Source organism: Apodemus sylvaticus, chromosome 5 (assembly GCF_947179515.1).
Source record: "Apodemus sylvaticus chromosome 5, mApoSyl1.1, whole genome shotgun sequence".
Lineage (NCBI taxonomy): Eukaryota > Metazoa > Chordata > Mammalia > Rodentia > Muridae > Apodemus > Apodemus sylvaticus.
Genome location: NC_067476.1, coordinates 52,344,256 through 52,371,204, shown reverse-complemented (window position 1 = coordinate 52,371,204; position 26,949 = coordinate 52,344,256). Strand labels below are relative to the sequence as shown.

Genomic DNA, 26,949 nt, shown 5'->3' with positions numbered 1-26,949 from the left:
AATACTCATCAATCTCTCAGTCAGAATAAACTCTAAAAGGGCTTTCCACTTGCCAAAACGCACAAGGAACAGAAATAGGCGCAGGCTACCCAGCTGTGTGATGAGAGTCCTCCTGAAGGTGACCACACTGTGATGTCTCTCTGAGGTGTTAAAGTACGAGATGACAAAGGGGAGATGACAAAGGGACGAGATGCTGGCCACCAGCTGTTTCTGGTCCTGCCAGTGTATTCTAGCTTTACCTGGATGGGAGGCGTGCCCAAACCAAATTTATCGCCTATATCATTTAAATAATTACAGGCTGCCAGGCCCCCTGTGTCACGTCCTACAGTCTTTTCAGTCCTACAGTCTTTTCACGTGACACACCCCTCTGCTGGAAAGCAGGAAGTGCTCCATTTGAAGCAGGAAGTCAAAAGGATGCCAGCCTCGGGACAATGCTCTTCCTACCCAAGTCGTGTTGTTATTATTCCCATCTGTCAGGGAACACCCAAGCAGAGCTCATTTAATCATGGCATGAGAAAGGAAGGCATCCAGGAGCCTTGTTCTGACACCTGGTGGTCTCAGAGCCCAGACGTAACCCGACCGCACCCGACCGCGCCCTCTCAGCTTGTCTCAGCTTTTCCTTCGGAAGTGACACTGTGGACTGGATAGATGAATGTAGGCAGTGTGGGCGTGTCTTGTACGTATCAGAGCAGGCACGCATACCCATACATGAGAACAGTTTTGGCACTCAAAAGAAAGTGACTGTGAAGATCTTCCTTGCCAAGACTGCCATTTTTAATAAATTAGCATTTTCAGAAAGAAGCCTGAATCTCTATCAAGATGTGACATCTTTTATGGAATGAAAATAAATTTGCAATTCAAATGGTGAGGAGTTACCTTGGCTACACTTTGCAGATCTGGAAGGTTGCTCAGATGTGGGGAGGGGTCAGGAGTTTGGAGAGTCATGCTCAATCTCCCCGTTTGTAGCCTCAGACTCACATTCCAGCTGAGAGCCTTGGAGAAGTGAGATACTGACTAACCTCTGCTCCCTCACAACCTCACTCTGGCTGGCACTAGGGATCTGACTTCTGAACCGGGAGTAGAAATGATTAACAGATTTTTTTTTTTAATTTGAAAATGGTGTGTTTCAGTAATTTGTAATTGTGTGTGTATGTGTGTGTGTGTGTGTGTGTGTGTGTTTGATGTATCATGAAGATAGAAGATTTTCTTATCACATATATTAAGCATCAATTCTCATGATTTATATTTGGAAAACATCCAAACTAATTTCAGCTTATGAGCAAGCAGAGTGACAGAAGCCTGAAATGTGAGCACTTGGGAAGTGGGAGCGCAGTAAGATCATGAGTTCAAAGCTAGCCTCACGACATAACCAAGTGTAAGGTCATCATATGCAACAAGAGACTCTATCCCCAAAATAATAACACTGTTAACTTGTGTATAGCCAAAACTGTTTTCACTTACAAAATTCTTTCCCTTACTGAGAATCCATGGGCTAGATACTCAAGACACTCCATGACCCTATAAGCCATAGGGTTTTGTTTTCTTATTTTAAGTTAAAGAAACAGCTGCCTACTTCAGGGTTACTATCACAGAGGCAGGAAGAAGGTTCAGTCACTGTGTGGCCCAAGTCATCTACCAGTGAGGTCATCTACTAGCTTTTTCCTAGAAACTCACTCTCTATTCACGAAAAAACTCACATATTATGGGACGTGGGTATAGAGCAGTGGACAATTTGGAAATAGTGTCTCATAAAGATTTACAGCACTTCACCAGGCCACTACTCACTCAACATCCACTTACAGGTATCTACTTGATATAAACAGAGTTAAGAACTGCAAATACATCTTTGAGATACCAAGATAAGAGGGCATTTGCCTTGCACATCACACCTGGAAGATGTCACTGCTCTGACCAGACACAGCTCATGTCCTTAGTGTTTATTGACGTAGCATGCCAGAAAGCTGAGCCCTGTAGCTCTCTCCAGCCTCTAATAGAGAAACACTAGGGAGGGACCAAGAGACAAAGGGAGGAGAAGACCACACCCAAGAGAAAGAGAAAAGAAAAAGCTAGATGTCTGTTCCAGGCTGGTGCCATTTCCCCTGAGATCAAGTACCAGCACCGCTGTGTCGGAGGGCGCTGGGTGTCTGAGGCACAGAACAAACACAAGTTTGTAACGGTGCCACAGGTAGTCTGTTTTGGGAATTCATATTTTACCTAAGGATATTTAGAGGAATAAACCAGAAAGCAATTTCTAACTATGTCTTCCAGAAGTGGTTTAATGTTTAAAGGAAGATGACTTCCTATTACTAAAAACCAACCTTCTGAGGCTAGAAAGGTGGGTCAGCAGTTAAGAGCCCCTGGTGCTCTTGCAGAAGCTCCAGATTTGGTCCTCAGCCCTCACATCTCGGCTTACAACCACCTATCACTCAGGATTCAGGGGATCTGGCTTTTCTGACCCTTGAGGACACCAGGCACATATGTGATGCACATACATCATACATAGGTGTAGGTAAAACATTTATATACATAAAATAAAAATATAATCTTCTAAAAAAATAGCAATAACAATACCTTATAAAGCAACCAAAAGGGTGTTTTGCCCTGGCCTCTCTCTCTTTTTCTATTCTTTTATTTCAGCAACAAGCATACTCAGCTACTAGAGCATGTTTTGTGTTACAGACCTTCCAGAATGTTCCTGGAAGGGTTCACTAGCTGTTCTGCTGTTTGCCAGCTCCCTGTACCACCATGGCCACAAGTAGACTCCAAACCAAGTTTTTAACTAAGAAGGGATTGCATCCTTTACCTCCATATGTGATAGCTCCTCCTTGCACTGTACCTAGCCTGAGGGGTTTCTGATTGCCTCTGCTATTTTCCACACATGACTAGATCCTATCTTTCTAGATGATACATGGCATGCCCGGCAATGGTCAGATCCAGACATGAACGTGTCTGGTCTCTGTGTCTGGAGCTCCTCAGTTTCAACCATGTAAGACAGTTCGTGAGCGCCTACCTGGTCAGTAGAGAATGAGAGACCATGTCCTATGCTGTTAAACCATCGATCTAGCCAAGAAAAGCAGCACATGATATCATTCTAAAGTGTTATTGTTTTTCTCTTTGGCTTCTCCCAAATAGATAAGGCTGAATGATTGCTGGGAACTGCATTTTGCAGCCAACAAACTGAGATCCAGCTACTAACTAATCTGGGATCAGCTTCCTGAAGTAGCAACTCCTCAATAGCAAAAGGATAAAAATAACATTAAATGGATAAATTAATTTCTGAGAGAAGTGGTAGATAACAAAATGACTTTTTAAAAGTTTTGCAATGTGCCCTTCGGGAGGTCTGACTGGGATATAGTTCATAAGACAGAGATTAGACGGAGAAATTAATGAATGAAATGTTTTAAACAATGTCATAAAGCAAGCCAGGTAATGTTTCTCCAGCCAACCATGAAATATAGTGTTAATAATAACTTGGGAGAGATATTTTAATGCTTATAGCAAAGGGGACCTGTTTTCTAGAATTTCAAAGGGTACCCATGAGTTTATAAACTGTAGCTATAATCCATTAGACCACCCAACAAAGGATGTAAGTTTGTCATTCACAGATGAAAACTAAATAATAACCACTGAAGAAATGATTTTTTTATGTTTATCTTCTTAAACTAATTAGGAATTAAATTTTATTAAGAACTTAGCCAAGATTGGAGGCTCAGGGAACCCAAAGCAATATAGCAATTAGAAACCCTTTTCCCTAGAATAGTTTTCCAGAGTTTTGGGGTTTTTTTTTTTTAAATGTTTTTCAGTGTTTTAAATTACTCATGCTGACTGGACAAAGCAAAACAAGGTGGTTCACAGACTGTTGGAAGGACTGTGAATTGGTGAATACTTTGTAGAAAACAGTTTATATTTATAATTATTATAAAATATATATCAAATTTTAATTTTTATATAATAGATTGCACAAATATGAACTTACTCATCAAATGTACATTGAGAAAAAATGTTGGAGAATGTCATTCAGAGCAGAGGTTATAAGAAAGAAAGCCAATGTGGCTATCAATAAGAGAACAGGTCAGATAAATGATAGTAGATAGACTATTCAATAGAAAAATAGCAAACATGGCTAATTTACATGGATTTACAGAAAAGGTTTGTACTGGTAAGTATTACATAAATAAAATCCAGACACAGACAACATGAATAATATAATCCCACTTGCAAGAGTATCCAGTTCAATGTCTTTTAACATAGGTATATTGATTGTGGCAAGTCACCCAAAAATAATGATTATGTTTTACAACTTCATGGGCTTCCTAGGAAATTTGTGTATTGGTAATACTTCCCTTCAGTACGCATCAAGCTGGATCATTGATTAGGCCTCAAGGTATCTACTTCACGGGGGTCTTGTTATGGCTGCAATGTCTACTAAGCAGCATATTGTCCGTTGTCTAGGTGTGAAAACGCACGTACAGGAAGACCCCATTCCTGGAGGCCATGAATGAAGGAAAAATCATTTCCACAAATTTTTTCCCTGGTAAGAATATGTCTTAGGAGCAATCTGGATTGGAGAGTTGGAAAATAGTGTGTGCTTCCTCTCACTTGGAAAAGCTGTAAAGAATTTTCGGCCACACTTATCCCACTGTGGATCTCTCTGTGTTTATATCTCTACCCCTGTATTCACCTTCTGAGTAGCTGAGGTGTTCATATGAAGGCTAGTACAGCACTGTCCTCTGGAGAGAGGAACTGGGAACACAAATAAGGAAAGAGAAGCCAGAAATCTGCTTTTCATTTCAAGCATTTCCACACTCAGGGCTGATGGCGAGTATGAAACCCGAGGGGCTGTAAGGGTGTCACCTCAGGAGAACCCCGGGCACCTGGACTGAAGCTCTGATGTCCCCATCATGAAATCCTTCATAATCCCCATTTTGAATTTATATAAATAAGTTCAGTGACACCATGGAAAAGTGGGCAAGGAAGTACAAATATGAGTCGATCCTTCACTAACAGCATCCCCTTCCACGGAGAGTCCACAGTGTCCCAGGAAACCAGAATGCTGGTGAACTCACGGCTCAGAGCAGGAACAAGGTAAGGGTGCGGCCACTTTGAGGAGCAAATCCAGGCCCTGCCCACCCCCAAAGGCTCCATTTTCTACTCTGTCCTGGCCTGGCTTTGAACGCAGAAGGACAGCAATGATGTTGCCAAAGGGACTGTGCCGTGTTGTTAGGACCATCCATCTGTTAGCAACTATTTATACTTAAGAGGATGATGTAAAGACAAGGAGAGATGAACAACCAAGAATCCTTTTTTCTTCCAGTCCTTCCTTACTCGTCAGAAAGCAGGATAAAGTATTAGCGGAATACACACACCTTGAGACACAATACAAACAGCTTGGATCCATCGGATGTGCGGGTCCCACTATCCTGATAAGAATGAAATGCATAGGTGTGCGCAAGGTAAGAAATATAAATGATAATCTCAGGGGTTCTGCAGACAAGTCCAATGTTCTTCCATTTGCATTTTAAACTGGCACTGCATCACAGAATGAGAGAGATGGTAAATTTATGCTAATAATTTCTCTCTCTTATTTTTAACCTTTCATCACTTAGTCTAAAATGAAACAGCAGATAAGAACAAAATGACGGGTTGAGGTACAGAATGCAAGGTAAAAGGAAAAACTTATCTTGGTACCATTAATGACATTTTTCTTTACTCTAGGGAGAACAAAGAACCCCCATATATTTATTTTGTGTGAGGTACAATGTATTATGCAACTGGCCTTGTCCATGTGAATACTGTGTTTATACATTCTACCTTTGTGTGTACACTCACATAAACACACACACACACACACACACACAGTATCCTTTTTATACCCACCTGCCTTATTCCTTTCCTTAATAAGCATTCCTAAATTCAAATCTGTTTTAGATCTGCTTCTTAAAAATAGAAATGTAACAGTAAGATCTAGGGAATTGTAGAATAAAACAGCCACCCAATGAAGACCCATTCTGATAAACAAAAGCTGCCCTTCCCACTATCACCCCACTCTCTTTTCCTTCTGTGGGCATTTTTTTCCAGCCTGATTTACAGCATGGGACCCCTAGTGAGCACAATGAAATCAGGCAAGGAGAGCACACCAGACTTGAAAACCCTCATTCAATTTTATTAACTCAAGTCGTGACAGCTACACAGTCACCATAAATATTTATTCTCCAGCGGGCCATGGCTGTAAGGACTTCTACAACATAAGGGCTGCCTGCCTCTGACTGGCACATATACATCAATGCTGGAAATACAGACACTCTGGACACATTATTTGCAGGCATAATATCACAAAAAAAAATTAATGCAGAAAGGGTTTCTCGAGGTGCTTGATTAGCATGATGCCAGTGTGCTACCCATGATGAAGAACAATTGAAGAGATACCAACATAGATCTCTGGTCTGTGAATGTATATGTGCACATGTGCACACCTACATACACATACACACACACACACACAGAGAGAGAGAGAGAGAGAGAGAGAGAGAGAATGATAATCAAAAGTTCTTGCATTGAATGATGTGGAAGTTGTAGCTATTTTTTTTTAATTCTTTTTTTCATACATATGTCTGTATGTTTGTGTTTTTGTGTTCTAAGTGAGCATGTATACACAGGTACATGCAACTATATGCTAAGGCCAAAGGTCAATGCTGGGTGTGTTCCACAGTCACTCTCTGACTTAACATTTTGAGTTGGAATCTTTTCCTGGACCTGGAGCTAGGCTAGCAGACAGAAAGAACAAGAAATCCTCCTGCCTCTGTCACCCACAGTGCTGGGGCTATAGACACATTTGGAGCCACACTCACCTTCTTCCTGGGATGCTAGGATTTGGGTTCAGCACTCGGGAGTCTGAGGCAGGAAGACTGAGTTCCAGACCAGCCTGAGCTGTCCTGGTTTACTTGTTGTCTGTCATTTTTTTCCTTTCAGCTTTAATCGTTGTTGTTTTTATTTCTTGTTTTTAAAAGGGTGTTGCTTGTTGTGGTGGCTATTCCTGGTTGTCAACTTGACTATATCTGGAATGAACTACAATCTAGTATTGGAAGGCTCACCTATGATCCTAATCTGGAGGCTGAGATACAAGTTTCTAACCTGGATCTTGGCATGGAGATCTTGAAGCATAGTGACTATGAATTCCAGAAGATTAAAATAAGGAGATCTCTGAGTTCAAGGTCATCTGGGATTAAAGGAGCAGTGGCACATGCCTTTAATCTGGGCCACACCCTCTGCTGGAGACCTATATAAGGACATTGGAAGAAGGAAGACTTACTCTCACTCCTTGCCTGCTTGCTTCCTGGGACTGAGCAACTGCTAGATCCTTAGACTTCCATCCACAGCTGCTGCTGACCATTGTTGGGACTTGGACTACAAGCTACTACATGGACAAATTAACTATATAGAGACTATCCATATGTTCTGTGACTCCAGAGAACCCTGACTAATAAATACACTTGTGGTTTTTTCTTTTCAGTTTTGAGATGCCTACGTCAGAGCTTCAAGAGCCTAATGACAGCTGGCTCTCCAGTGCCACCTGTTCTCTATGGATTGTCTAAACTTCAGTGATTTTTCCAGCTACTTAACCCATGCTATAGCCTTTGGATTCTGCAGGAAATGGTTCCTGATCTGAGGAGGGCAGCAACAGATGCCTGTCAGATTAGAATAAAGGCTCCAGGACTTTTCAGGGTAAAAAAAAAAAAAAAAAAAAAAAAAAAAAAAAAAAAAAAAAAAAAAATGTGCACACATAGAGCAATGTCAAAGGTCAAACATCTGGGTCCTGAACCCGGCCCCACCCTCTAGGTCACAAATCCCACTGTTAAAAGGGCCTGTCTGCTGAGAGATGAAGTGAGTGCTCGCATTTCCAGTAGGCTGAAAGTAAACATTTGAATCTCATCTTGACTGTTCCTATAACTGAAATCATAACACTTCAATCCTATTCTCCAAACTAAGTTGATAATAAGAATTGATATGTCTAAACAATAAGAATATCTCCAACAGTCAGATGGTAGCAGATCAAATCCATCTGTTATTGCTAATTCATTGTTATTCACAGAGACACACTGTGCAAATATGAGATCCAAATAACCACAGTATTCCTGATTCAAATCTGGCTAGAGGCTGATCACTCCTAGGAAAGATTCCTCAGAAGAATCTTTCTCATCTTTTTTCTACCTTAGAAGCTCAGGAGAAGACAAGGTGGAAAGTGATGTGGAGAGTTGGAACTTCTGTGAACTTGGATAATGAACTCCTGCCTGGCCAGTATCAGCAGAAACCCGCATGGAGCAGCAGGCACCAAGTATAAAGACTTGACACAGCCAGGCTTGGAACCCCAACTGCTTGGAAGGCAGAAGCAGAAAGATCACAAGTTCAAGGCCTGCCTGGGCTACGGTGTAAATTCAAGGTCACAATGATCAAGAAAGACGATGTCTCAAAGTTTTAAAACATAAAACACAAGTGAAAGGCTCAGCTGTAGAATATCTGTGTAACAATGTGAGCCCTGGGTTCAGGCAGGTGCACTCCAGGGAGTCTAGACAACGTTGTAGTGCCTTCTTCTGTAGGTCAGTTTTGTGAGGTCACATTTGACCTCGGGTTTCAGGCTTCCTGGACTCAGGACCCTTTCGCCTGCTTCTTGCCAGATTTGAGGGACCTTCATCTTCCTTGAATTTGAGCAATGGAAGGCAGTGACCTTCCTGATCCCCATCTCCTGAGCGCATCTGAGCTTCCATAGCAACCTGTCTTATTTAGGATGCTTTTTGATCACGTGGCTTCCTTCTCCACAGGAGAAAGCTTCACTCACATCTTGTATTTCATTTTAAAAATAAACCTCCAAGAGGCAGTCCATGCAGGAGTCCATGTCATTATGCCTCCCTATGTCACCAATCTTATCCACGGGACCTGTGGAGTGTGTCGGAGGAGATGGCATTTGGATGGCTTCTTGAGACAGAAGAAGACAAGGGTGTTGAGGAGGCACCACAGGAGCAGGGAAGGCATCCAGGGAGGTGTGGGGGAGGCTGCGGGAGAGGCTGGACACACTCTGAGCTTGTGAGGTACTTTGCTCAGCTAGCAAGCCCATGGCCTCTAAAAGACTGCATCACTAGAGATGGAAAGATTTCAAAACCTACGCTGTTGGGGGCTGGAGAGATGGCTCAGTGGTGAAGACATGGTTGGGTTCCCAGTTCCCACATAGTGACTCACAACTATATTTTCAGGACATCTGATACCCTCTTCTAACCTCTGTCAGCATAGACACATAGGTGATTCATATATAGGGAAACAAAAACATACATACATACACACATACTCACACACACTACACACACACACACACACAAAATATTTGAAAAAATTCTTTAGTGAAAACTGTAACAAAACTTCCCAGTCCTTATAAAGGGCTGTCTCTAAGGCACATAACCAATTACATAGAGACCAGTTAGGATGAGAAGCAAATGAAAGCCAACCTGAAATTTAAGGGGAAACTGTCAGAATGCCTGCAAAGGCTTCCAAGTGGTCAACATTACAGTTGTTCCTTGCACACTAAGACCTGTCTCAAACATTAAAATCCACAGAAATTCATCTCTTGCATAAAATGTAGTATTTGCAAAATCCTATGCACAGCACAAAATAATTTTACTTTTTGTTTTTGTTTGTTTTAGATAGGGCCTTGCTATATAGCCCAAGCTAACTTTAAAGTCAAGATTACTAAATTACCTAATCTATCCCCTAAATTCTTGGATTATAGGCCTTAGTCTCCATTCCTAGCTTTAAATCAAGTCTACATCACTTCTAATAGCTAACACAATGCAAATTATTCCTAACTAGTTATTACACTGCCCTGTTTACAAAACAATGACAGGAAAGTCTGTGCCTGTTCAGACACAGTTTGTTTAAAATATTTCAACCTACTGAGAGGCTAAGAGTTAGACAGACAAATAGGGAAGGGAGCTATGGCTAGATAATAAGGTAGCCAATGTTTCAACCTTGCAAACAGACAAACGCATCCTAGCTCTTGTCCCCCACCAGCAGGTCCCCTGCTGATGGACTGGCCAACAAGTTCAAGGCCACACGAGGGTATGTCACACAACAGTTGCAGACCCATCAACCGTCCTGTCTTCAAGGCGACCAAACCTAAACTAAGAGAGGAAAACTCTCATAGGGTTAAAACCTCCCAGTCCGCAAGAGGACGCTGGATTTTTGGCCTTGTGAGTGCCCCCTCTACTCTGCAGAAAGTCTTTCTCTACGCCTCCGTGGCCTGTGTGTGTCCTCTCACCCTCAGTGATGGCTTTCCTTCAACTTTGGATCCTGTCTGTGGTGCCTGCGGTTTCACTGCTGCCACCTGTTGTGCTTCGGATTTTTTTCCTACCTTTTAATTCTTGAACTGGCAGAGAAAGAGGACCCAATCAAGATCCCCAGACTGTATCATTTCAGGACCCCTAGACTATATTGCTGTGGTTGGTTGAATCCACAGATGTAGTACTGGAGGAGACTGATAGTTCTCTTTTCTTTTTTCTCTTTTTTCCTTTTTATTTTTCCTGAAATGTTTGGATAAAAAGTTGAAAAGATGAAGAGGAATTTGGTTTTTCAGATAAAATCTGGGGAAGGGACTCAGATGTAAAAGAAAGTCTAAAGCAACAAATAAAAGAGAATTTAAGATCAAGTTCTAACTGAGCTAAGATGTTCTTTTTAAATGTATTGGAAGCACAAGGAGTCAGCTGTTGAGACCACTGGGCACAGCTTGGCAGTTATCACCAGGGCTTTGACAAAGGACTTCCGTCTATCACCTATCATTTATTGATCCTCATCTTGTTAAGAATGTTATCCATTATGTACCTGAAACTGTTTACTAATAAGATGTGTGGGGAGGGAAGTATGACACGGGAACAAGTCAGAACCCAGACCTCCAGGCGGCTTTCCTCCATCAATTGTGGACACCAGATAAAGACCCAAATGCTAAAGAAGTAGAAGGGATGACCAGAAACTGTCACACCAAGGTCTGGAAAATAAATCTTAAGAAAACGTTGATGTAGATCCTAAAAGATGGTCTGCACAGAGGTTATAAGAGACAACTGGAGGGCTGAGAGTGTGGCTCCGAGGGACAGCACCTGCCTGCCATGCCACAAGTCCTGGTATACCAAAAAGAAAGGGGAATGGGAAGGGGACAAGGAACAAGATGGGGGCAGGGAGGAGCAGAGGCAATGGTATCAGTAGAAAAGTTGGGGAAAGAAAAATGTTTTCTTCTTTTTTCTGAAGATATACAGATTTAAAATTTTTGATATTTAAAATTTAAAACACAGATGCACTTGAGTTAGCAGTTAGAGAGGGAGTGAGCATGGAGGGGGCAGGAGGAGGGCAGGGGGTTGAGGGTGGGGGTGGAGGTGAGGATGGTTGGGTGGAGCTGGGAGAGTCAGAAAGAGGGGTGCTACTGGAGCTCTCTGTCCCTCTCCCCAATGAAGCCACATTGACGAAATCTCCTTTTTCTGCTTTTTGCCATTAAGTTGGTTCTTTTAAATTGGCTTGTTAAGGCACAGGCTGTGACTTCTAAATCCAGCAATGATATGGTGACCACAGCAAGACTAAAGGATACATTTTGAAGTGTCTTCTACCCACAGCAAGTTGACCCCAGGGGCAAGAAGAGGCAAGAGAGAACTTTCTAGCAGCTGCTGGAGTTCTTATACCTCAGTGGTATTCCTCCTCAGTTCTGTTTGTAGTTCAGACCAGCTGCTTTTTACCTCTACTTGATGATGCAGAAAAACAAGTTGGATTTTGCTTGGGATTTTTGAGAAAATCAGGTCCTTGGCATATCCCTTGTAGAGACCATTGTAAGGCTGTGATTGAAATGTTGAGGTGCCTGGAAAACTAGTTCTCCCACACACACACCTTGCCCTGAGCCTTCATCCTGCAGCCTTGGTAACTCTAAACCGAGCTCTTGCTGGTATCCTGATCCCACCCACCTCTGTCTAAAGGAGCTCTGGCTTCTTTAAAATACTTTCTAAACCTCAGGGGTGAGGGAGACTCTTAGAACATTTGATAGTAAATACCTTTGAGAGTTCTGAAACAGTAGAAGGTTTTTAAGCTTCATTCAATTCATTACCACTATTACTAACTACATTGGCATCGTGTGACTTTTCAGACCTTCTATGAATGGAAGGAACAAAACAAAATTTTATAAACCACAGCAGAGCTATGTTTACAGTGAATTTACTGGATTTTAAATGAATTTCCATAAAATATTTTGAAGAGAGGCCAAACATATTTGCAAATAAAAAGTGCATTAATAATTAATAAGCATAAATGTCTCAATCAAATAAAGCATTTATATGAATTGTTAAATAAAATTAACTATATGCATGAATGGTATGAAAAGAAAGACAATATATATAGTAAACAGATAAATAAAAAAGTCTGGCCCTTCTAACAAAGAATGATTCTTTTCAGTAATAATCTATATACTTGCACATATACAGACACACTCACACATACATAAATACACACATACACATGCTTACATACATCCATATACATACAAACATATATATAAATATACATTCATATACACATACATACACATACGTACATACATGTGCACATATACACACATACATACATATTTATATGTATTATAGTAATGTTGGTCAAGGTGATGGTTTTGGTTACAGAATGAAAGTCATTGAAAGGGCTGGTGAGATGGCTCTGCGGTTAAGAGCACCAATGGTTCTTCCAGAGATCCTGAGTTCAATTCCCAGCAACCACATGGTAGCCCACAACCATCTGTAATGATCATTGAAAAAAAAATGCAGCTGGGCCAGAATATAGCACGGTGGACGAGAACATGGCAAAGAAAACAAACACAGTCAGATTTATCAAGGTAGAAGTTCTCATGCTTTTCAAATTAATATTGTTTTTCCAGCAATGTTTCCTGAAGAAGTCATTCTCAAACTATAGGCCAGGGACAGTCGAAGGTTCCGAGAATTCTCAGAAGACACACTACCATCTCACTAGACACAGCTTGGATCCTCCCTTTCCTCTCATTGGGGCACCGTGGTCCCCGGGATTTCTGATGTGAACCAGAACTGCAAATATCACCGCACTGACATCCGAAGTCATGGGTGGGGGAAACAGGGAGGCCTCACTTTCAGCGCATAGGCACCTATAATTTGTAAATAGCCCCCACACTCTCACTAATGATCACTGCTGTCATTTCAGTCTGACAGATTTTGAAAATAGGCTATCTGTGTGGGAAGGATAAGACACAAGAAGACCTAACAGAACAATGGAGAACATTCGCAGGGCATAAGCCTGGGGCCACCACACCAGCCACTCGAGCTCTGAAATGTGGAGAAGCGTGACAGACGGGCAGACACTCTGCACAAAGGCAGGGTTGCCTGGAGACCCACTGAGGACACTATAAGAGGCTACAGGATTGGGCCTACCTTTTTCACAGTTTCCGATTTCTTTAGTCCAGGGCAGGCACAGGCATGGGAATTTTTATTTTTAAGCTCCCCTGATGATTCTAATGTGGACCCAGAGAGATACCAAGAATTCTTTTTCTCTTCCAAATAATCTATTTTGATGAACTGCATCCCATTGGCTTATATTTTATTCTCTCCATCCGTATCATTTGTGGTTCTGCCTTCTTTCATTTGCAAACCAAAAGGGAGGGAACACTAAAGCTTTTAACAAGTAACACACAAATAGGTAATAGACTACCAATGGACCTCCTCCAGCCAGTGCCAGGGAATGGAAGTAGAGAGATTTCTAGTTCATAGTGAGGGTCCCAGGAGGCCAAAGACCTCTACAGAAACTCAGCCAGCGATGCTGGGTTAAGTCAAGAATAAAGCAGCATTTTGGGCCAAACCACTAGATCACATGAATGGCCTTAGAAGGTCTATCTAACATTTACTGGTTTGGGTTAGACTGCTCTAAACACTGAGGTCAGAGAGGTCGGCTGGGGCACGACTTCCGGAACTCAGAGGCCAACACTGTGAACCAGTTTCCTGCAGTCTTCCTGGATGTCAGATGTTCTCCGCCCAGGTGCCCCAGGCCTGCTGTGGAATCTGGACCCCGGGGAAGTAAGATCATCATATGACCAAGGGTTTTCTCCACATAATGAGCTTAACAAACCCTCTAGTCCTCACCACGAGTTCCTTCTGGGAGACTCAAGTTCTTAACATTTTTCCAGCTAGAATTGCTTTTGCCTGAGGGACCATTAGACTTCAGAGTCGATTTCTCCAGATGAAGACTGACCCCAAACAGAAACAAAAGCTAGTGTTTGGAAACACAGCACATGACCCTTCCGTGAGATCCCTGAGAAACCCGGCGGCCCCACATGGGAGAAAAACCCAAAGCGCAGAGATAGGACCTCAGGGGAAGGAACCTGCTCTCTCCCTGGGACAAGACAGTCTCCAAGGTTGTCATTTGGTTAACCGGCCCTGATGCTTGAAGGGAGGCTGAGAAACTGCCTACTTAGCCTCACAAGAATTCATAAGCCAAGTCTTGTATGAAATGAGACCCGGGGCGGAGATCAACCCCCCCCCCCCTCTGTGACCTACAGCACACTTTTTCTCCAAGTGCTTTTTTTTTTTTGTCTTATTCAGAGAAGCATGTGTTAATGTTCTTGCTTGTCCGTCTTTACAACACTGCAAGCCACAAAGTGCATTCTGCAACTCCACGTGGTGGGAACAAAGTGTGTTTGGGGTGTGTGTGTGTGTGTGTGTGTGTGTGTGTTACAGTCCCTTCTTAGAAGGGAGTTGATAGGTACTTAGAAGGGCACACTGTCCTGGGGTTTAGCTGAGTGACTATGGAGGGCCCCTGGGAGGTCCTCGCTCAGGAGACAGGCTAGGAGGGGTGTCAAGAACCTGGAGACAGAGCACAGTCAAGGATCGTTTCAAAATGTCTAGGGTAACCCTAAAAGTAGAGCCATGCTTTGTCAAAATGAGCATCCGCAGGAGCCTGGGCTAGGAGTGGCTGCTGGTTGGTTACTGCGCCCTGCCTGCCGACTGACTGCAGAGAAGCGGCTGGTTTGCCTAGAGCCTGCCAGCTGAGCCTTGATCTGTTCAGACCCCCTGAGAAACTTCTGTGAGGCAGTGGGATCGCAGCGTGGGGCATAGGGGAGTTGGTGGGACTTCCAGTTATCAATAATGTAACAGGATTCCCATAAACACTAAAGATTTCAAATAATCTGAGAACTACCAGGCATCCAGAGAGGGAGAAACATCAACAGCCTCAATCTGTTTCCTTACCCAGGTTTGTTTTTTAAATGAATGCCATTCAAATATGTCACAGGATAAGCATCTTATCTATCTATCTATCTATCTATCTATCTATCTATCTATCTATCTATAATACTGATGTGCTCCATGTAATTCTGCCCACTTATGAACTGTATCCTCAGGAAATGTATTTAAAAAAAATCATGTTGCCATCAGAAAAAAAAGATGAACTGCCACTCGCCCCATCCCCCAACACAGACACCACAAACAAAGATGGAATAGAATTATGGCAGTGCCTTGGTACATGGCAAGGTCTGGTAGAACATAATCAGAAAACCCAGAAACATTCTGGAGTATAATTCCTCCAGCCAAATCAAAGCCGTGACACGCACTGTTTCCCCAATCTCCCACCCTTCACCAAAGAATCAAAGACCCTTCTGACCTCGTAGAGCATGCGTCCGTTGCGGGAAGTTCTCAGACATCCAGTAAGCAGCCAGCCTTTATCTGAACAGCACAGTGTACCTTCATCAGTGACAGGTCCCTATTCAAATCCAACAGATAGCCTCTGAGTCCCCAGGGAGGAAGCAGTGCTGAAGGCTCTCCAGGAAAGCTTGGCCAGTCCCAGGTAGCAAAGACTTCCTTTTTTTTTTTTTTTTTTTTTTTTTTTTTTTTTTTTTAATGTTAGTTAGCTCCTAACAACTTCACTCTTTTCCTTTCTGGACCTGAATAACTTTCGTCACTCCACAGAGACACTTGAGGGATGAGGAGTGAGACCTTTGTACCAGCATCAGGTCCAAGTCATTGGAGCAGGCTTCCGCTTGGTTTAAAAGAATCAGAGCTGTGAGAAGGGAGACCAGGGAACCAGCCAACAGGATGTGTGTGGCTGGAGTTCCTGGCATGAAGTCTTGCCTTTCATGTTTATTTTTGGATGTATTTTTCTTGGGCCTTTGATGCAAATTTCTGGCCTGGGAAGTAACCCTACAGTAGAAAATCCAAAGTTGCCAAGAGTCAGCACAGGCTTCTGCCTGGGGAGAAGCGGGGTGCTCTGCTTTCAGGCTCCAGTGCTACCTGGGCAAAAGGTGCAGATTCTGGGACAACTGCCTACTGGGCCAGTGACACGCATCTAAAATGCTGGTCCCCAGCTAATCACTAATGCAAAAGTAAGACAACCTGACATGAACATGCTGAAGGGAACCACGGAATCCACCCGGATGACTCCTGACATCTGTGTCCTCAGACGTTGTGTCTTTGGTATCTGGCTTTCATTTTCTTGACAGTTACAGACAGACAGGAGCATCAAGTTGATTCCGGCAGGAGCAGATGCCTACTGAAAGCATTGTTGCAGTATGTCAACAGTTCTTATTCGCAGTGGTTTGTGAGATTACTAATAAAAGCAAATGATTTTTGTCTCCTATGTGTATAAAGAAGGCAGTTAAAAAGCCTCTCATAACTGACAACATATCTGGTAGAATCTTCTAGAAAAAATACTACTCTAAAAATTGGGAGAGGCACAAATATTTTTATTCGATAGCATTCATGGCTCTGGGAAATAGCTCTTTTTACAGATTGCTATTCTAAAATAGAGCTGTGTTTGTTTATTGCTTGTTTTTCAAGACAGGGTTTCTCTGTATACCCCTGGCTGTCCTCGAACTCACTCTGTAGACCATGCTGGACTTGAACTCAAGAGATCCACCAGCCTCTGCCTCCCAAATGCTGGGATTAAAACATGCACCCACACACCCAGATCTACTGATTATTTTTTATTATTTAATTGTACATTTTGTAAGAGATAAAATATTATTCCGGCTATTCCTGAAACCACAGGATAAACCCGGGGGGATAAACCCTGACAATCCATTAAACCCTGACATCCCATTTATTCTGGTTGAAATAAAACCAAGGTAGAAAACCAACAACTGTACAGCTAACAATCACAGCCAAGTAGCCACTTCATTAAGAAGGCTCAATTTATAATTTTAAAATACCACTTTTATTTTTAAATGCTGTAATTTCATTCCCATCTTTAAATTTTCAAAAATTTATTCATCAATATATATTATTTGAAAAATGTTCAAATATAACTCATGGTAAAAGAAAAAAGATTCCAGAGTGATGTTTGTGCAATGAAAAGGCTGGTAAAGGTGGTAGACTGCTGGATATAGGGTATCCTACTAATGTCTTTTCTGAATTTGACCAAACCGGCCTCTCCCATCCATTTCTCTGAATAGACTGGACTTATTGCTTTGCAAAGATCTCAAAACAAATCCAAAAGCACTCTCAAGTACACACACTATTAACTGTGAAAAGGAAAATCAGACAAGCCACCCCTCCCCATTACCATTATCAGTGGTCATCTATCAATGGTTTTTAACCTGGGGGTTATGACCCCTTTGAGAGCCAAATGACCCTTTCACAGGGGCCACATATCATATATCCTCCATATCAGATATTTATACTATGATTCATAACAGTAGCAGCATTATACTTATGAAGTATCAACAAAATTAATTTATGGCTGGGGTCAACCCAACACGAGGAACTGTATGTAGTAAAGGGGGTCACCCCAACATGAGGAACTGTAGTAAAGGGGGTCACCCCAACATGAGGAACTGTAGTAAAGGGGGTCACCCCAACATGAGGAACTGTAGTAAAGGGGGTCACCCCAACACGAGGAACTGTAGTAAAGGGGGTCACCCCAACACGAGGAACTGTAGTAAAGGGTTGCAGCATTAGGAAGGTTGAGAACCAGAGTTCCAAACGTTCAGAAAGTCTCAGGCAGTAAGCACCAAGAGATCCATAGAACTGGATAATAAATCAGTTTCATATTTATTCCAAGAGCTGCCATCCATCATAAATACCTATAATCTTGGATCAACTATTAATAGCTGGTTTAAATTCCCAGATCTCCACTTAACTGCTTTGCCATTTAGCTTCCTTACTGAGCCTAAAAATGTCATTGGTGTCAAGAAGTTTAAATTATAAATTATAGTTGTCTCAAGAACTAAAAATGGTTGCCCAAGACTTTCAAATTAATTTTCTCCTGGATGAAATGCAGAAATTTCACTGTCTCCAGTCACTCCAATCCCCTGCCTCTCTTTCTCTTCTGAGCTATTACTGCAAGCTCAGATGTTTTAATGTTCCAGTGGACCAACCCAGCACCCTCAAATCAAACCATAAACTAAGAACCAATACATTGGAAGAAAAGAGAAGAAATCAATGTCCTTTAGTAAGATATAAGAAGAATAAACAAGGCCTGGAGAGATGGCTCAGAGGTTAAGAGCACTGACTGCTTTTCCAGAGGTCCTGAGTTAGATTCCCAGGGACCACATGGTGGCTCACAGCCATCTGTAATAGGATCTGATGCTCTCTTCTGGTGTGTCTGAAGACAGTTAAGGTATACTCATATACATAAATAAATAAATCTTTTTTTAAAAGGATAAACAAGAAGCTTTGAGCTGCTGCCTTAGATGTAGGGAAATGTTTCTAGTCACATTGTGACAGTAATTTAAAATATCCCAGAGCTGCCTCTTTGACTAAGAACACAGAGACCACAGAAAGGCAGGAGTCCTTGCACTGGAATTAAACAGGATTCCAAACTTCCTGCGGGTTGGGTTCAGACAGTGCATAGCTGCAGAAGCCGGGGGGGCGGGGGGGGGGGGAAGCCCACCTGGGAAAGGAGAGGGACTGCTTCCCTTGCTCGTGGCTGCAGCACAAGATCTGGGAATGAGAGCACAGCACTCCTGCGGCTGATCACGTAGCTGCTCTCAGGCTGTGCCATCTGCTAATGACTAAGACCCTCGGTTTTAGTTCTTACAACCCCTCTGAGCGGAGTTAACAGCTAATTTAAGGACCCCAAGCTAAATATAAGGCTTCTTGCTATAAAAGAGACCACCCCCTACGGCATTCCTCCAAAGTAAATGACCAGAAGAGAGAGGCACACATGCAGATTTAGAGCCAGAGTGAGGTTCTCACACTTCTAAGATCCTGAATGTCTGATCTCGCCTCAGCTCTGAGCTCTAGACCTGGTTGGTGCCTTCTCCGAGGGTCTCGGGTTGGCGACATCCCTGTGTCTGGAAGCTAGACACCTTCACACATCATCCTGTCTTCAGACATGGTTCCAACTTGGGTCCCAGGCTGGATTTTAACTTTTCATAACAGAGCCACTTAGCAGTACAATGGATGGCTGAATTATAAACCACATTATCTGACACGATGAAGGAAAAGGTATTCGGTTATCCAACATTTTGCTTGCAGTTAGTGCCATGTATGCCCCTGGTATAGCCCAATACTCAGAGAATAGACACAAAATTTACTGATAATGGCATATCGTATTCTTAAATTACATTGTTCACTTATTTGCCATTTCATCCACATAGCAAAGTAGCAGCCCCTGCCCTGAAAGCAGAATTCTGCCAGTCTTGTTCACTGATGCCTGACACACGGGAGCTGCTTAGCATTTGTTGAATAAATAAGCCTTAAAGTAAGCACCATTCAGGCTTTCCTGAGAAGCTACTTTAGACTTGTACAATTTCCTGGGATTATATGCACTGTGTATGCACATGGATGCCCCTTAATAAAGCCTTGATTAACAGGCTGCTACATGAGAGGCTTATTGAATTTTCACTTCAAATGCTTTAAACACTGACTGAACATCTCGCTCACACCCTGTGCCTGGATGCATGAACAGGCAACTGGAAAGAAGCGCCTAACTGTGTTCTCTTGGTACAAGTTTCCAGTCCGCAACCTATAAAAGAAGTCAGGATAAAAACATTCCTGCCTTGCAGCTCTGAAGAGCTCTCTGAATCTTGTCCCCACCACAGGCTGGAGAAATCAGAAGTCAGGCTCTCAAGTTACAGATGAGCAGTGGTCCACAGAGCTGGGGCAAAGGTTTGGGGCAGTCATGACAGCCCTCATGTCAGTTTCCTCACTTAAGAATTCGTCCCTATGGAGTATATGCCCAGGAGTGGTATAGCTGTGTCTTGAGGTAGAACTATTCCCAGCTGTCTGAAAAAAACACCAAACTGGTTTCCAAAGAAGTTTGCACTCCCACCAGTAATGCAAGAATGTTCCCCTTGCTCTACATCCTCGCCTGCATGTGCTGTCTCTTGAGGTTTTGATCTTAGCCATTGTGATGGGTGTAAGATAGAACGTCATAGTTGTTTTCATTTGCATTTCCCTGATGAGTAAGGACTTTGAACATTTCTCTAAGTGCTTCTCTGCCATTTGAGATTCCTCTATTGAGAAATCTGTTTAGCTCTGCACCCCATTTGTAAGTTGGATTATTTGGGTTGTCTAACTGCACAAAGACACTTGCTCAAATATTCATAGCAGCTTTTTTTCATAATAGCCAGAAGCCGGAAACAGCTCAGATAGAGGTCCCTCAACTGAAGACTGGATAAAGAAAATGTGGTGCATCTTCACAATGGGAATACTATTCAGATATGAAAAACTAAGACATCATGAATTTTTCAGACAAATAGGTGGAACTTGAATATCACCGTGAGTGAGGTAACTGGGTCCCAAAAGCACACGCATGGTGCGTACTCTCTTTAAAGCAGGTATTAGCCATAAAATACAGGGACCATGTCACACTCCATAGACCCACAGAAGCTAAACAAGGAGGAAGTCCCAAGTGAGGATGCTTGAATCCCACTTAGAATGGGGGAATGAAATAGTCATAAGAGGCAGATGGAGGGAGGGAACTCAGGGGGAGTTGGGGGGGAAGGATCAGGTGTGTGGGGAGGGACAGGAAGATGGCCAGATGGCCATGAAAATCCATGAAAATCTTCAACTGACAGGGGTTAGGAGGTTGTATCACTAGGACCAGACAAGACCTGGGATAAAGGAGGCTCCCAACTTAGCTGTGACCTACTACATTGGAAATGGAACCTGAAGAGGCCACCTCCTGTAACCAAATAGGAACCCCAGTAGAGCGATAGAGACAGCAACCCACCCACAAAACTTTCAACCCAAAATGTATCCTGCCCACAAGTAATGTAGGCTTACAGGAGGGAACAGAGACTGAGGGAACGGCCAACCAATAACCAGCCCAACTTGAGACCCACCCCATGGGCAAGCAGCAATCTCTAACACTATTAATGATATTCCATTGATCAGGAACAAGCTTATCTCTGAGAGGATCCACCCAGCAGTCAACTCAGATGGATATAGACACCCACAGCCAAACAGCGGATGGAGCTTGGGACTCTGATGGAAGAACAAGAGGAAGGATTGCAGTCCCCAAGGAGATAGGAACTCCACAGGAGTTGACCAAGTCAACTAACCTGGCCTTGGGGATCTCAGAGACTGAACCACCAACCAAAGAGCATACATGGGCTGGACCCAGGCCTCCCCACTCATATGTAGCAGATGTGCAGCTAGACCTTCATGTGGGTCTTGAACAACTGGAATGGGGACTGTCCCAAAAGCTGTTGCCTGTAAATGGGATTTGTTTTACTAGTTGGGCTGCCTTGTCTGGCCTCAGTGGGAGAGGAAGTGCCTAGCCTCTCAGAGACTTGAAGTGTCAGGGTGGGGGTGGGGGGATACCCAAAGGAACCCCTACCAGCTCAGTGAAGAGGGGGAGGGGAAGGGGAAAGGGAAAGGATTGTGGGAGGGGGTGGCCAGGAGGAGGGCAGGGAACGGGATGTAAAGTAAAAAGCAAAATAATAATAATAATAATAATATATTAGAGTTCAAAAAAATCATCCTTACGAGGAATACCGGCAGGAATCAGCCTTGAGATACGTAGATGTAAGCTTTCCAAGAGACAGAGGCATCACCAACAGAAGACCACCATTCTGAGTCTCCTGGTGTATTCATCAGAATTTTCTGGCAATCAAAAAACCAGTTTGACTTGACTGAATTAAACTTTTATCCCTAGCATCTCTTTATAGAAAATCTTGGTAGAGACGTCAGCAGAGACAACATGAGAGAACAGTCAGAAAAATCTCTGGTGAGAGAAAACTGACCAGGCCTTTTTAAAGAAGACAATGAAAAGGGAGATGGAAACAAAGAAGGGGGTGGAAAGAGAAGGGAAGAGAGATGCAGAGAAAGCTCAGCAGGCCAAGTTTATTAGAACAATCGAGCATAATACGTGTTTTGTTTATTGTCTCCTGATCCTGGTTTGAAAAAAAAAAAGCACATCTATAAAACATATATTTGGAACAACTGGGGAACCATGAAATATACGGTGGCTATGACATTAGGGCAGTACTATTCACTGCGTAGGCACAAAATAGTATTATGGGTTGTAGCAGGGCGCTCATTTCCTTGAGATACAAATCGAAGACTCAGGATGAAGTGACAGGCTGTCTCGTTGTCATTAATGAGGAGGCGCAGAGGAAAAGCAAGATGGAGCGAATGCGGCTGCGCAGAACTGCCGGGCTACGAACCCGGAAGCAAGTGCTCATTGTTATTATTACTTTGTCTGAAATAACCGGTCTTGTAGCTTGTTTTAATGTTTGTAGGCGGCAACTTCTCAAGAACTTCCTTCAGAGCACTGCAGGCTCCTAACTATAAGAAATGTTTTTCTGCGTTTCCCCAAAGCTCCCCTATCGGGCTGATAAATGACTGACCATGGACGGCGGAGTGGCTACAGAGGAGCACGGTACCTTTAGGGACGGCTTCCTTTCTTAAGTCGGCTTCCCAAATTCTCATTATGAAAAAGTCTTTTCGGTTTACCCTTTAAAATGAAAGACAGCCTCCCCCCAAAAGGCCATTTGCCTCTAGCCTGGCTCCTTCTGATTGACAGAATATCCACACACCTCACATAAACTGACTTTCACTTTTCCTTTCTAAAAAAAAAAGGGGGGGGGGGGCTTTGTCTCTGAACTTTACAGAGCAGTTGGAGCTCTTTAATATTTTCTAAGAGAAACATTTCAAACAAGCAACCCCACAATTTATTCACGGCCGCCAAGAATAAAAGTAACGGGCCTCACCAGCAAGGCCTTCCAAAGCGTCGCGTGACTTTTGCAGCAGACCAACAAGGCTCGTCCACCTGCAGGCTAGCTCCCCCAATACATCAGTCATTTGTTTGGCTCTGGGGGGAAAACTATTTGATTATACAAAAATTCTTTTTTTAGATCAAGTTTGAAATCTTAGCCACCTTGGAACAAGTGGCGAAGCCTGCCGACTCGACGGGTTAACTCCTGGCCACACTGAGCCAGGGACAAAGACAAGGAGACACCACAGGTTAAAATCCAAAGCCAAAGGAGCTGAAAAGGAAGGAGAACATAAAAGCTTCGAGGCCCGGCCGGGCCTTTATGAGTGCTCCGTCTGCCATTGACTGCATATAAGATGATGTATTCTCATGTATCCTGTAAATGAGCGCGGCGCCCCAAGGGATGCTGGGAAGCATCGGTAAATGCAAACTCCAACAAGACCCGCGGCATCCATCTACTGCTGGGCCACCTATGTGTTTCGAAGTTGGCAAGTAACCAGACATCTTTACAGCTCCCCCCCCCCCCATTTTCCATACCTTATTATAGAGCACATCATTTTTTTTAAAAGCATTTAAATGAACCAGATGTTAACCCCATTCATTCCACTTTCTCTGGGAATGTGTCAATAATGATTTTTAAAATGCAAAAGAAAATGTCAAAGTATTTTGTTCCCTGGTTAAGACTACATCTGTGGAATAGGAAAGAGAAAATTCATAAAACACTCTCTGGTCATTCAGGAAATAATTATAAGGTATGTCAAGCCACAGAAAATCGGGCAAGCACTAAATTAGCAACAACGACCAAAAAAAAAAAAAAAATGGATGTCTTATGTCAAAATGGCTTCTTCACTCACTCATTTCAAAAACAAGTTTTGAAAATTAAATTCCATCCACCAGCTCAGAAAAGCACACATTAAGGCTTGACGGTAACGCCATTATCCACAAGCCCCCCCCCCCCAAACTGCATTAACTGACAGGAAGCCTTGGGGCTCACCTCCCATAGTGCCTTGAAGTCTTCCTGTTCAATACGGAGGAGCTCACTGCTTTCCCTGGTAACAATAGTTGCATGGCGAGGTGTGTTGTCCAAAATGGACTCTCCAAAGGCTGTCCCAATTCCCAGAGTGCAGATGGTCACAGCATCCTGAGAAACACCCCCCCGCAAAAAAAAAAAAAAAAAGTCATTAGAAAATTAAGCATACAATGGGCAAGAGACTTGCCTTTTATTTAAATTGAAGTGTAATTTGTATGGAAAATAAATTCTCAGTTTCATTGTGTGGTCCGACATGTAAACATACACACAGGTGTAAATGATACCCAATCAAGTCTTACACCCTATCCTTCACCCCTGAAGTTTCTCTGTACCCCCTAGCCAGTAAAGATTCTCCCATCAGAGGGAATCACTGCGCTGATTTCCACCCTCAGAAAGATGTTTGGCCTGTTAGAGAACGTTACACAGAAAGAGACAGGCAACAGGCTCTAATCTGCGCTTGGGCCACCGACGGAATATCTCTGAGTGGCCCATGTTCCCACACAGATCGGTGGGTGTCTTTCCTCTCACAGGTGAGTAGTTTTGCATTCTGTCATCATGTTACCATTTGCCCATTCATTGTCCTGCTGGGAGCACTAGGCTGTCTCTAGATACTTCGAATAATGCTAGTAACAGTGATGTTACCTTATTCTAAGACTACTAGTTCCTTTAAGGAGAGAAAAAAAAAAAAAAAAAACAGTGAGAAGGAATGACACAATATTTAAGAAATTGGAAAAGGCTGCTACTGTCTCTGGAAAACTGAAGGGCCAAGCAGTGAGTCCCAGAGGCCTCAGGCCAGGCATCACAGAAACCATAGAGCCAGATTCTGAGTCTTTCTGACTAGAGATGTCAAACTTTCTGTATCATGCTGCCTCCTGCAGCCGCAACAGAGGAAAATCATGCTGGAGAAAGCACTCAGAGGCCGCTTATAAATTGTGGTCAAGAAAGGTATTAAAGAAATAGTAAAAACCAATTCCTCTCTACATGCAACATTGGCGAGAATGTTTATATTTCGTCCTAACTACTTTCAAACAAAGCAAATAGCCGATGCAAATCATCTCCAGGCATTGTAAACTAAGGAGCTACACCAGGGCGAGCCGGGTCGCGTCGGAAGGCACCCTTTCCCTTTCATGCATCTAATGCCCAATCATTGGCAAATGCTATTAAGATCCAGTTAGTGACTCTACAGTCGCATTACGAGACAAGAATCCAGCTCCTTAAGCCATGGCAAATTGCTTCTGCAAAGATATTACCCTCTAAAATTATGTTCGGGAAAATAAAAATCAATAATATTTCAGAAAAGCAGGAGGAAAGAGCCAGGGGAAGTCTAAGAACAGCCACGGATAAATTCTCCAGAGGGACATCCACAAACAAATTCATCTGAAAAGCATACCCGGAACTGAAGCTATCAGCACTTGGGAACTTGGTGAATGACTTCCGAAGTCTGGTAGACACAGGAGATGGGTGGTAACAAACCACAGGCCTCCATAGGTTCCCTGAAGCAGAGGGCTCCCCAAACCCGCTCACTAGAATACTGCCCGCTTCTGTCAGTTTAGCTTCAGAACGATTCTTTTGCCTAATGCATACTTTCCAGTGTTGAGTTTGTTTTGTTTTGTTTTTTCAAGACAGGGTTCTCTGTGTTGTCCTGCCTGCCCTGAAACTCCCTCTGTAGACCAGGCTGGCCTCTAACTCAAGAGTTCTGCCTCCCTCTGCCTCTGCCTCTGCCCCTCTACCCCTCTACCCCTCTGCCCCTCTGCCCCTCTGCCCCTGCCTCTGCCTCCCAATTGCTGGGATTGAAGGTGTGCACCACCACTGCCCAACTGCTGTTGAGATTTGGTAATGTTTGCAGGGGACCCTTCATGAGGATGCTGCAAGAGGGTTTGAAGACCTCAGTTAGATAAGGACAACTGATGCTTGCAGATGAATCAGGCATCTTCCTCTCCCTTCCTAACTCCTGTAGCTTATCACCACAGGGTACACAAGTTCAGGCCTCGTCATATCCAAAACTTAGTTGTGGTGGTACTGCTCCCTGTGCAGCGTGGAACAGTTCACCCAGCTGCAGTCCGTAGCTCAGGCGCCCAGCTCCATCCCAAGGATCCACACTGTCACCAGAAGTGAGCGTGGCATCAGTCCTTCCCAAGGCTTCTCCTTTGTGTTTGAACCAGTCAGCTTTCAAGACAAGGAGTCACCCAGCAGTATAGCACTTGCCTAGCACGCACGAGGACCTGGATTCGACCCAGCACCTCATCTAAACACATGTTCTCACCTTGAAATTCAGGCTAGGAAGTCTCTCCTCATTGTCAGAAGCTTCAAACTTCAGTTTCACTAGGTTTAGAATATTTTTTTTAAGGACAAATTTCCTTAGGAATTGGAATGGATCTGGGAGGTATTGGTTAGGCACTGAGATAATTAAGCACAGGGAAATGGAAAGGATCAGAAACTGTTTGTACTTTCTAAAAGCTAACTGACATTGGAATTTGGGTTTTCTGTGGGCTTAGGAAAAAATTATCAAATAAATCACATCTGAACTTTCTCCCAAGCATTGGGATTAATAGGTTGCTCAGCACACAGGTTGAAAGGCAATATAAATGTGGGTGATTCTAGAATAGGCAGTTTTCCTGTATCCGTACTACTGCCTCTCTAGATCTCCACAGGTCAGACTTCAAAGCCTGAACCCCCGTAACGTCTCTACCTGTTGCTGAGCATGTCTGTCTCTACATGCAACATGACACTTCTTTAAA

The 26,949-nt window shown here is 43.2% G+C and overlaps 1 protein-coding gene across 3 annotated transcripts in view; it reads right to left on the bottom strand.

Moving 5' to 3' along the window:
- Window positions 1-26,949, bottom strand: part of Rapgef4 (Rap guanine nucleotide exchange factor 4) — a 286,423-nt gene that overhangs the window by 191,128 nt on the left and 68,346 nt on the right. For all 3 annotated transcript variants that reach the window (XM_052182691.1, XM_052182692.1, XM_052182693.1), the window contains one exon: window positions 24,176-24,322. In XM_052182691.1, coding sequence (XP_052038651.1) covers window positions 24,176-24,322 — 147 coding nt within the window. The remainder of the gene's footprint in view (window positions 1-24,175; window positions 24,323-26,949) is intronic.